Source organism: Aptenodytes forsteri, unplaced genomic scaffold (assembly GCF_000699145.1).
Source record: "Aptenodytes forsteri isolate BGI_AS27 unplaced genomic scaffold, ASM69914v1 Scaffold280, whole genome shotgun sequence".
Taxonomy (NCBI): domain Eukaryota; kingdom Metazoa; phylum Chordata; class Aves; order Sphenisciformes; family Spheniscidae; genus Aptenodytes; species Aptenodytes forsteri.
The window spans coordinates 2,174,965-2,187,053 of NW_008796042.1; the positions used below are offsets into that span (position 1 = coordinate 2,174,965).

Below are 12,089 nucleotides of genomic sequence, written 5' to 3' on the forward strand. Positions count from 1 at the left end.
AGGTTGTCGGATAAGGGGAGAGCAGTGAATATTGTTTACCTTGATTTCAGCAGGGTTTTGTATTATGTCACCATTACATCTGATAAAGTATGGACTAGGTAAGTAGACAGTGTGGTGGACTGAAAACTAGCTGAACTGCTGGGCTCAAAGGATTGTGATCAGGGGCATGAAGTCCAGCTGGAGGCCAGTCACTAGTGGTGTATTCCAGGGGTTGATAACGGGGCCGTCCTCGGAGATACTCAAAACGTAACAGGACACAGTCCTAGGCAGCTGTCTCTAGCTGACCCTACTTTGAGCAAAGGGGTTGGAGTAGTCAATGTCCAGAGGTGCCTTCCAACCTCAAGGATTCTGATTCTGTGATCCAGGGTTGCACAGTTGCACAGTGTCAATGTTGGCCTTGACCACAGGCAGCTAAACTCTGCCAAGATTGGGTTTTTTTCCTACAGTGTGAGTTTTTCCTACTTATTATCTGTTCTTTCATAGACTATTGGATGACTTTTTTTATGGTGCAGGGAAAGGATTAATCTCAAAGTAGATTCTGAGCTTCGACATACCTACAGAACAGATGTTGGCATTTGCGCTTAAAACAGTTTCATTCTAATGCTGTTCATTAGATACCCCAACTGTTAAAAACCATAGAAGCATGACATAGGCTAAATATCCTTGCTTTCTCAGCTCATGCATTGTCCTAGTTTCATTTGTTCTTTTATCAGGAAAGTTGGCCAATGGATACAGCCATAGAGAAAGGATAGATAGAAACTGCCAGATAAATGTTTTAATTCTAATTACTGACATAAAAGAATTATAGACCATGCCACGCTAATCATTGTTATGAACTTCTTATTTAGGTTGAATTTGGTTGAAGCTTTTGTGGTGGATCCAGAACTACGTCAGTGCCTTCAGGAAGATCTCTTACGTCGCTTCCCAGATCTTAACCGGCTGGCAAAGAAATTTCAGAGACAAGCAGCAAACTTACAGGACTGTTACCGAATGTATCAGGCTATTAATCAACTGCCTAATGTTGTACAAGCACTAGAAAGACATGAAGGTAATGCTACCCCCATCTATTTTCAATGTTTTATAATACACTGATGATGCAAAGAAATAGTGTGTAGATTTCCAAAGATTACTTTTTTCCTGTGTACTTTTGTTGCAGGAATAAAGCTTAAAGACATTTGAATTTGAAATGAGCTGAAATTCTGAAATGCCAATCAGATACTTAAAAATAAACATAGCCAAATATTTACATGAAAAAGCATTCCAATTAGTGTGTAGCTGAACTACTTGAACTGTTAGGTGATGTTCTGGTAATTTTTGACATCGACTTGTCTCTAAGAATTCTTGACCGATTGTGTGTGTGTTATAATCTTACAAACGAGATACCATTCATACAATATTGTTGTGTCCCTTTTGAATACACTTTCCACTTTAGGTTGTAATTAAACAAAAAAAAAAAACAGTTTAAGCATTATTGGTATAATTTGAATGGCTTTTTTTTTTAAGTCGTAATGCTCCTGTATTTGATGAGTAACAGGGTTTCTTCTGATCTTCATTGGTGCAAAGCTCAATGCTATGACAAGCAAGTCTAGAACATACAAAGGTTGCAATTTCTTTTCCTTTTCTATGTATTACCAAGAAAATGCAGAATAAGATAGCGTCAGCATAACAGGGGGTGTGTGATTCAATACAGCAATAGCAGTCCTAGCCTGTCAGAAAGCATATTTTTGTAGAAGCCTGTTAATTTGTTTGCTTTCTGCAAAGAGATTTTCAAGCACCAAAGCCTTAAAGAGAAATAATTTTTTAAATGGTACGGTTACAAAAATTTCTTTCCTGTATTTGAGTAGACAGTAATATTACCCAGTATCTTATACTTTTCTGTACTATAGTTTTATGACTTTAAGTAATGAAACTTAACCTTTTAAAGTATTAATTTTAAAATAAATTAATATTTGGTTGCTGGCTGTGTAATTTCCAAAAGCAGTTAAGATCTAAAACTGGGAAGGAACTGGCAGATACAATACAGTGATTGTCTTTCCCTTAGTATGAAGCATTGCTTTGTTGAGATGCTTGTTTTTATGGATAATGAAAGCTGAGGAGGGGAGGTAATGACTGAAGATGACTTTTTTGTTTTTTAGACATAAGAAAACTGCATAAGATGGGAAAGGGCTCTGAGTCATCAAATCATTTTGCTATTGCTGGCAAAAGGGAGCAGTTGTTAATTACTCAAATTGCTGGGGCATAAAATCTAGGTACTTACAAGATGTCTGTCTTCAAGAAGCTGCTTCCCATCTCAGACTGACACTCTTTATTTTAAGCCTGTAAATATTCAGGATATATACAGGAATTGCATGCTGGGTTCCAGGTGTATTTTTACTATATTGTATACAGTGGCTTGAATACCCCCTTACTGCTTTTGGAAATACCTCTTATTTCATGTCCTAGTACTGTTCTTTCCATGACTGTTGCACTGGTGTGTTATAACCATGTTGTGATCAAACTTGGCTGTTTCCCATCCTTTGTCATTTCCAGCTGGTTATTCCCCTACTCATAGCGGAAATCTGTTTATCTATTAATGCCTCATCTTACTCACTGTTAAATTTTACATCATTTCTGTTAGCCCAATTTTCAAGGTCAGTTAGTTATGTTCCTGACTTATTTTGTTCCAATTTAATCTACTGATATCTTCCACGTTGTATGTATTGGTGAATTTTATAAGCAGCCTTCTTTTGTGCATTAATATTATTAATTCACACATCTTAAAAAGATAAATGCTTGTATGAGCCCTGGAGGAACTGTATTGCTGATGTCCTTCCAGCTCATTCATCTTTTGCAAGTCGGTGATGTCCTCTTTATCTGCCTTCTGATCATTGTATTAATCAGGAATCTTGCATTTTGGCATCCCATGTGACACTGTATTGAATACTTTAGAAGAGCCTAGATTAGGTCTACAGGTTTCCCTTTGTCTTAGGCAGCCACTTATCTCAGACAGATCTTGCGCTATGCAGGTATGATCTGCCTCTAGTAAACCCGTACTATATTTTATCCCAATTTCCGTTTTGCTCCTTGTTCTTTCCTCATCATTTTTTCTAAGGCCTTTTGTACCATCAAAATGGCTGGTTTAAGTGCATTTAGTTGTTGAGATTTGTCTATTTTCCCTTGATAGAATAGTGTCAGTTTTCATACTTCTGTCTGCTGCCAAACTAACTATATAAATGTTTCAAGTTTGAAGATTAGTGCTTGATTTTAATTTCTATGCAATGTTTTAAACGATATTAATACATTTAATGCATGTAATAAAACACTTATCTGTGCTTCAGTAAGTAAATTATGGTTTAAATTAAAAACTGTACCTGGGAGCAGACAGGCTTTGTGATCAATATGCATCTCTGCTTGTGACGGTACATAGGTCTATTATTCTTTCTCTCAATGGTTAGCTTACGTGTTAATAATGTTGAGTAGGTGCAAAAGTGTTTTTTTTACCATGCATCTTTTATATGAGTTTATGAATGCAGGTGCAAGGCAAGTTGGAGTGTAATTTAGAATTTTTCAATCGTGTTTCTTGTTCATATTCTCTTAATGCCAACTGTTATGCTTTTAAGAGAAGCATACACGTACAACTCTTATAAATCCTCAGTATTCACTGACTCCACTATTTTACTTCCTTCAAGTGTTGGATACTGAATATGAAGTTGGATTGAAAGTGTAAATCAATTTTGCAGTGTATCAGTTTGAACCATATCATAAATGTATGTAAATACATTAGTATTTTATCTACTTAATAAATTAATATTTTCTAATTTTTGAATGTGACATTTTCCTATGGTGTCTGAAGATGTACTCTTCAAACTTAAATAATTAAATGGCATCATGAAACTTTCCTACTTTCAAGAAAAGAAATTGTAATTGCTGTGTTAAGTTCAAGCACAATCATTTTTCATTAATTCAAGAATATTGAAGATCATTTCATTGTTTGCCATGCACTCTGTCAGCTGGTGCACTGGGAACCGCTAAGTCCGCTCTGAAGAACGGACATGAAACTTCTGTTCTGCTCTTCAGTCTCTTCCTTCTTTACTGCCTCTTTTTATTTTCTAGGTTGGTTTAGATGTGTCTTCTTACAGGAGGGGAAAAAAAAAAGATGTGACAGAGTGCAAGACATTTGGAATAAAAAGCAAGCTATACTTTATTTCAGATCTCTCTTAGTTTTGAAGATTTTTAGTCAACAGAAGACTCCATTTTTACAAGTTCAATAATCTCTCAACAACATTTGTCTCTTAGTAGATAGTAATCAGTTAAGAGCTTTAACTTGAAAAGCTTGGGGGAGTGGGGAAGCAAAAAGGCACAGGAGGAAAAGGAGAGAAACCAACCTTTTTCTTTCTACTTGAGTTACAGCGCTGAGAGAGAAGAGAGATTCCCTTGGATAATCATGTCCTCACTGTGTGACTTTTATAAATTTGTACGGAAATTTTTCTTAGGAAAGATTAGGACTTTTTCCCTAGTCTGGTAAGAAATTGGGAGGCTCTGGAATAGCCAGAGCTTAATTCTGTATTTCTCTGTTAATGTGCAAAGCCTTGCCTGTAAACATTGGAGGCAAATGTTGTAATTCTGTACATAGTCCAATGACTATAAGCACATAGCATTGGATTCTTTTTGAGGCATTTTGTGTAAATCATATAGTCAATAATGCTAATCTTTCTGTGATTAAATCATAACTTGAAGGGGCTGCAAAGATGTAAACATTCATTTACTGGCAGAGCATTTTCACAGCTGGCTGCTGGATAGGTACTTATTTGTAGGCCTGAAGAAAATACTTCTTTCACAAAATTGGCAATATCTGTGCAGGCTAAGTTAACTGTGAACTGCATTTTGCATTCGATGCTTACAGTGTTCTATGGACTTCCAACCAATATGTGTGCTATGCAGTTATACTTGGTGCTACAGAGTACCTGTGCTAACAAAATACTTTGGAAAAGACTAATTTAATTTTGATGACTTCCTGTTTAATGGAAAGATCAGTGACTATAAAGATCTGGTTAGAGTAGATTTTTTTTTTTAAGGAAAACAAAACCAAAAAACATACACCTCAATTTCTATTTATGTCCATATTGTAACCTACCAAATATTATTTCTATTTTATTGTAACCTACCAAATATTCCCAATTTTTGGTAATTTTTAATTTTGACTGTTTAATGGAAAGATCAGTGACTATAAAGATCTGGTTACTGGTTATGATGACTTCCTGTTTAATGGAAAGATCAGTGACTATAAAGATCTGGTTAGAGTAGATTTTTTTTTTTAAGGAAAACAAAACCAAAAAACATACACCTCAATTTCTATTTATGTCCATATTGTAACCTACCAAATATTCCCAATTTTTGGTAATTTTGAATTAAGAAAAATTAAAAACTCTGAGTGTGGATGATGAGACTTCCACTTTGTGTCTTTAAAATTTGTTGCTGTAGAATACACTTTTTACAAAAGCCATTTCAGCTTTTTATGTGCAAGAACAGGTAATGTTCAGACAGCAGGTTTGCTTTCAAACTGTTGTTTGTCTGTAGTTTTACTCATAGTAGAAGGGAATTAATGCCACCAGGTATGAACAATGACAGAATACATACAAGCTTAATCAGAATATAAATTGGATAAAGCTAATTTTAGAAAAAGATATGCATGTGTCAATGAAATAATCATAACCAATCTTAAAAATTAACCAGCTATATAGTTGTGCTGTTTATCTTGGATAAGTGAATTCTGGTAAAGTTGTAGGGTTTTGTGAATGATAATTTTTCTTGTTTGTTCTTAACAGGAGCTCATCAGATGTTGTTGTTGGCAGTGTTTATAACACCTCTTAATGATATCTATTCTGACTTCTCAAAGTTTCTGGAGATGATAGAAACAACGTTGGACATGGATAAGGTATGGGCTGGTGTGTGGGAGGGGGTTTACTTAGCAATTAAAGTTTCTTACTGAACTTTGCAATCTGCTCTACGCTTGCTAAATTTAATTGATCATCTGTATTAGCTGTGGACTGTATGAAGACTGTTATTAGTATAGCAGTTGAATATCAAGAGGATATTCACCCACTGTCTGAAATTATCTAGCCAATGAAAAAATGCTTTGGGTACATGGATGCTGTGGACCTGAAACTATTTTTTAAAAACCTCATCAGTATTAAAAGTGGGGAAGTTACTTTGTCACTTTTCTGCTTCTTCATATTTTCAAAGTTACTGTGATATGTCTCAAATCTAGAATGTAGCCAGAATATGTTTATTACATATTTCTCTGCTTCTATAAAGTTCATTAGACTTGGTTCTATTTGGTGGGATTAAGTCTTCATAACTAACAGTTTGCCTCTGAAAAATGATTGACCTAGGTATAAAGACTGACTTTACTTTCCAGTGTAAAGACACTTCTCACTAGAGAGAAAGCTACTACAATTATGTTAGCCTTGCATCTACACTTGCTTATAGAATATTACTGATGATGGGACTATGCTTGCAAGGGAAAACTGGCATTTTTTTTCGGAGGAAAAATTGGCCAAAGAAAGCTGGAAGGAACATTCCTGTTCCTTAAATCTGTAGTGGAAAGGAGAAGGGATGAGTATAAATGGCTGACTTACTGTTGTTTAACATTGAACACTTAGGACACAGGCAAAAACATGAACCGTTGCTTAACTGGGTGAAACAATGCCAAGGCTTTTAGTGAGTTTTGTACATCATTTTTTCCCATTATATTTGTTAGAGAATTAGTGAGACGCATTTTGAAATGTACGTGCTTGGTTAGAAACGTATTTAATGTTTCTTTCTCAGTAGGATGTTTCAGTCATTTTGGAAAACTTGGGAGGGTTTTAGGGTTGTCATAAGTGTCAATCTCAGCTGACTGTAGAAATGCAAGATCTACCTAACCATGTGCCAGGCATGGTAGTAAGGGCAAGGTGTTGAACTTCTGAAAACTGCGATGGCTTTAAAATTTTGAACATGCATATTTTTCTCCAAAGGCAGAAGCACTGCTTTTTATCTCTTTGTATTGTGTATGCATTCATCAACTGCACTTTACTGTTTAAGGAAAGACTGTTTGATTGACATATTGCTGTAATTTGTGATATATGCTAGTGAAGAAATTTATAGCTTTACACTGGTTGCAGACCATCTGTTGATGCAGTTTGTATGCCCTGGGACTCTGTTTTCTTTAAAACTAACAGCTGTTCTAAGCCTTCACCCTTCATAGTCCAGCTCTTCTAATTTCTTTTCAGCTTCTACTTTAAAAATGTTTTGTTGTCCTTCTAAACAGAATCACAAGTCAGTTATTTTTAATCAAGTCCCATAGAATCCGGTGTGTTGGATTTGGATTTTTCCCCTTCAAGATACTGGAAAATGGCTATAGATAAGCCAACACTGGTCTTAACAGAAGAATAAACCTTGTCTGTATGAATGTTAAAACTTGAACTTTGACTTGAAATTCCTCTTAGATTTTTAGGGAATTCAAACAAAATACCCAGCTCTATTCTGAGTGTGATTGAAGGACAGGTTGTCATAGCAACTAAACTATGTCAATAATCCATTCTAATATAAAAAGAAACATCTAAGTTCAAAAAGTGTGCAATGTGGTTATTCATTTACCTAGGTGTAATAAAAATTGAGAAACTGTCACTTCCATTCCTGTCTTTCACAGAATCATAAGGGGCCTTTGAAAAACCATCTACTCCAACGTCCTCCTCAAGTCAGGGCAACTTCGAAGTTTGTTAGCGCTTTCTGTATGTAGTATTTTGGTTTAAGTATTAAGAGCACAGCCCTTTACAGAAGGACTTGTTTTTCAGATTACCTAGCTAGCTTAACATAGTCCCAGATTCTGCAAATTATTTGCTGTCACCTCATTCATTTGAGCACCCCTTGGAAATGTGACTCACTTAGGTCTTATTTCCTGTAAGAAAACATACGCAGGTATGAAAGTGGTGTCAATGCTGTGACGTTAGTCTGCTACTTACCATATTAAATATTTTATACTTTGAACATTCATTTCAGAGTAGCTCTGAGCAAAAAATTACATTAAAAAAAATGCAGTGTATTTAGTAGAACAAAAGGGAATGTCTGGCTGCTTCTTATCCATATTGCGTTAAGGGATTTGCTTTCATTATAACCCTTTGCATGACTCTTGCCAGTAAAAGGTTATATATAGAGTGAAGGTGGTAGCAAGAGTGTTCAGACCAATCTGTTGCATGTCTGTTGCATTCTTTAATCTCTGAAGCAAATTTAACATTTGTATTTAATGCAGTACTGAGTTGTAATTTAGACTTAAGTGCATTTCAGCAATCAGTATATCAGTGAAATATCACAATGATGGTGAGTATTTTTATTCTTCTTTTGGGGAGATGAGAGGGGAGTGAGTTGGGTGCACTGGTATTTCCTTCCATTTTTCTGGTGAGGTGTAGCCTTACTGGACCATAACTGCTGGTAGATTCATTACGTACAGAGCACCAAGAACTCAAATACCACATTCCTGTTAATGCTTGTCCTGCCAGACTGTTGTCCATGTTCACACTGAGGGCTGTGGAAGATAAAAGCAAAAGTTTGCTTTAAGTGACTTACCTAATTATATCTGAGACAGTGCTGTAGGAGGAGCACAGCTTGAGAAGACTGTTAGAGGGTAATATAGTTGTGGGTGCCTGATGTTTTTATATATTAATTAGTAGCACAAGTTTTTAATATTTTTAGTAAACCATAATTATTTTACTTCCTTAGCAGTTTAGCTGAACTTTTAATTTAATTTTAAAACGTTTTCTATTCATTTGATCACACTTGGCTTTCACTTGGAGAGTGTGGTCAGATGGAGCAGTTCTGTTTGTCACCTGCTAAGGATTACTTCATGAGGCCTGAATGAGGAAGGAGCTGCCCTATAATAGATGGGGTGGGTAATGCAATATATTAGAGGCTGTCTTCAAATGTGGATCTTACACACTTTTAAATTCAGATTTTTCAGGCTGAGGTAACGGGATATAGGCTGCTAGATGTCTTAAAGACTTGGTATCTACACCTGGAAAAGCCACCGGGCACTTAGCCTGAGGCTGGAGTGCCTGGTCTGCTGCGAACCGGTTCTTGAACTGCTACAGTCCCTAACACAGACTATTCATGTAAACGGAAGCTGAAGTAATTTTACTTTAATGCTCCTGTCCCAAAACTTCACAGCGGTTTAGGATTTATTTCTCACACGCTAGCAGCCTCTGGGTTCATTTGTCATCACAGGTCTGTTGGAGCTGTAATGGAGTTAGCATGTGAAAACTAACTCCATCCCCATGACTGCTGGACTGAGCAGTGGGTGAGGCAGTAACATAGCTTTTTTGCACATTATAAGCTCTAGCCACATATGGAACTTTGCTTGCAGTGAAATGAAAGCTTGCCTGCAGCAAGGAGGCCCTGAAGGGTGGAATTGCAGGGGATGGATTCCATTCTGGTCAGCCTCTCTGACGTGGCAACCTGGGTGAAGGCTGGAACCGACAGCCAGACTGGGTGCCCTGCTGGTGTTGTCGGAGCGTTATGGGTCCTTGGGAATGTTACCTTCCTTCTCCTGAGGTTATGGGATTTCTACAGCTTATTCCAGGCTTCAAATAATTCTTTGAAGCTCTGAAACAAAATTACTTTTCATTTGACTGTCAACCTTGGTTGTCTCGTGAAGCCAGTCGTGACAAGGGCTGGTGTGTGTGGCGTTTGCATCCCAGCCTTTCCAGTTTCTGTTTCAGATCCAGGATCTGCCCTACAAAACCAGGAACGGTCTCTTCTGCTGTATGCTCGGTCAAAAATGTTCATTGTTGGTCTTTTAGCAGAATTATTAAAGGAAAAGGAGGAGCAGGCCTATCAAGAGGGACATAACAGGGAATGAATTTGTTCATACCACTTTCTTAACGCCTCCAAGTTTCAAGATGGTCCTCTAAAATCTTGTAACCCATTATTTTGTGGAGTCCACATCTCTGGTTAAGCAACTGGAGAACTTTGCCACTGCAGTGTGTTTGCACACAACACAACTGGAACCAAAGTGGCAGGCTGAGTGTAACGCCTTGCAGTGCTGGTAATTGCACAGAGAAAATAAGCACGAACAGTTCAGTTTTCCGTGATGCAACTTCTGTGGAAGATCAATTTATCTACTGGGAGAAGATCATTCTCAGAATAAAGTAGCAATCCTATGAATATACAGTATGCTATGCAGTTTCTTCATATGATAATTTACTTGTCCCCCCCATTCCAAACTAAAAATGTATAAGCCCTGTGGCTTTCATCTCCAGATTGCATTCCCAGGTCTTTGTTCCAAGTTGTTGCAAAACCTCGGAGTCTTCAGTCTAATGCTTTTACAATTGTTTTGATGCACTGCAGATTTGAAGTGCTTCTTCTGCTTAGTAGAACAAGATGTACGTGGTGGTTCTTGCAGTTATAGTTCCTCTTGCTCAGTGCTTTCTGGAGTGATAACTTTTATTGTCTGGGAAGGAGTAAAGGAACTGTGAACCTCTCTTGCCTCTTCTCCTTCCTCCTCTTGATAACATATACTTGTGGGTAAAAGTGAAATTGTATGTAAAACACCATCTTGTTTTGATGTGTTTTGCAAAGTATTTGCAGCTGCTTGTGTACAACCTTGCAGATAATTACCTGCTAGGGGAAGCTTCATGAAAGTGTTGTTTTGTTTTGGTTTTTTTTAACTTAATTAGATTAAATATATTACTAATATGAAAGCCAGTGCTTAGTTTCCATGTTAGACAACAGTGCTAATATTTTGTCGATTGTAAAAGTTTGTATATTAAATATCGAGTTTCTTTTATTTAGCAGTTACAAGTTGTGCTTGCGAATTAAACTTGAGGCTTGTAAGGTCATCAGAAACACACACCTGGCAGGTGGAAGCATGGGGAAGAGAGAGGAAAAAGATGAAATAGAACTTACTTCATCTGTGCCTCTGAAAATGTTTAGCTTGGAAGGAAATGTGTATGCTTTTTGACTTAAAATAACCGGGTTGAAATTGGGTAGGATTTTTTGGTAATGTTATGTAGGCTCCTTCTGTAACGTCTTGAGTGTGTTTTGGGCAGGAATTACTGTTTCAGAGACTTCTATTTCCAAAGACTTCTTGTTTTGAAATGCCCCATCCTTTTACACTCTGTCTTGATTAGCTGCATAAGTCCAGGCTAGCATACAGATTATGTACATAACAATTACATTTCCTCTGACTTCCCTTTTTTTTCTGCCTACTGCTCAGCTATCTGTATGCAAGTATATGTACTCCATTTCAAACTAAAGGAGTCTGTTAAATTGGTGTATTTTGCTTGTATAAAGTATATTATTTGAGAAAACAAGTGTTTGAGATGTATTTGTTTTGTGGTTGAATCAGACACCAATTATCACAAACAGCATTGCATTACAAAATTATATATATAAAAAAATAAACTGAATAAATGATTAAGTAAATTCATTTCACTGTGTATGATCAGGGAGGTGATTCTTTTTTTTTTTTTTTTTACTGCCTATGTTCATATGAATTTTTTTCTTGTTATTTTTCCCTAGGTGGAGAATCATGAATTTCTTGTCAAGGCTTCTTTTGATCCTAATTTGACAGAATTAAGGGAGAAGATGAATGAACTGGAAGAAAAAATGCAGTCCTTTTTAAAGAGTGCAGCCAAAGAACTAGGTAGGCTATGAAATTGCCTTTGATTCTTACCTCCTTTGTAAAATGTTTTGAGATCAAGTGATGAAAACTGGTATAGAGGAGTTAAGGGATGTTTGTATTATTTTATTATTAGTTTTGGGTGACTTAAGTTGTCACAGTACAATCTGTTGAAAACTGAGTGATTTTTGGTTTATAAGTGTTGTGGTTTAACCCCAGCCGGTGACTGAGCACCACACAGCCGGTCGCTCACTTACCCCCCACCCTGGTGGGATGGGGGAGAGAATCGGAAGAGTAGAAGTGAGAAAACTCGTGGGTTGAGATAAGAACAGTTTAATAATTGAAATAAAGTAAAATAGTAGCAGTAATAATAATGATAATAAAAGAATATACATGATGCACAATGCAATTGCTCACCAGCCGCTGACTGATGCCTGATGCGTCCCCGAGCAGTGGC

The 12,089-nt window shown here is 36.7% G+C and overlaps 1 protein-coding gene across 1 annotated transcript in view; it reads left to right on the forward strand.

Moving 5' to 3' along the window:
- Positions 1 to 12,089, forward strand: part of MSH2 (mutS homolog 2) — a 52,033-nt gene that overhangs the window by 23,760 nt on the left and 16,184 nt on the right. The window contains exons 6-8 of the mRNA XM_019473735.1: positions 849 to 1,048; positions 5,805 to 5,914; positions 11,533 to 11,656. Of these exons, the coding sequence (XP_019329280.1) occupies positions 849 to 1,048; positions 5,805 to 5,914; positions 11,533 to 11,656 (434 nt within the window). The remainder of the gene's footprint in view (positions 1 to 848; positions 1,049 to 5,804; positions 5,915 to 11,532; positions 11,657 to 12,089) is intronic.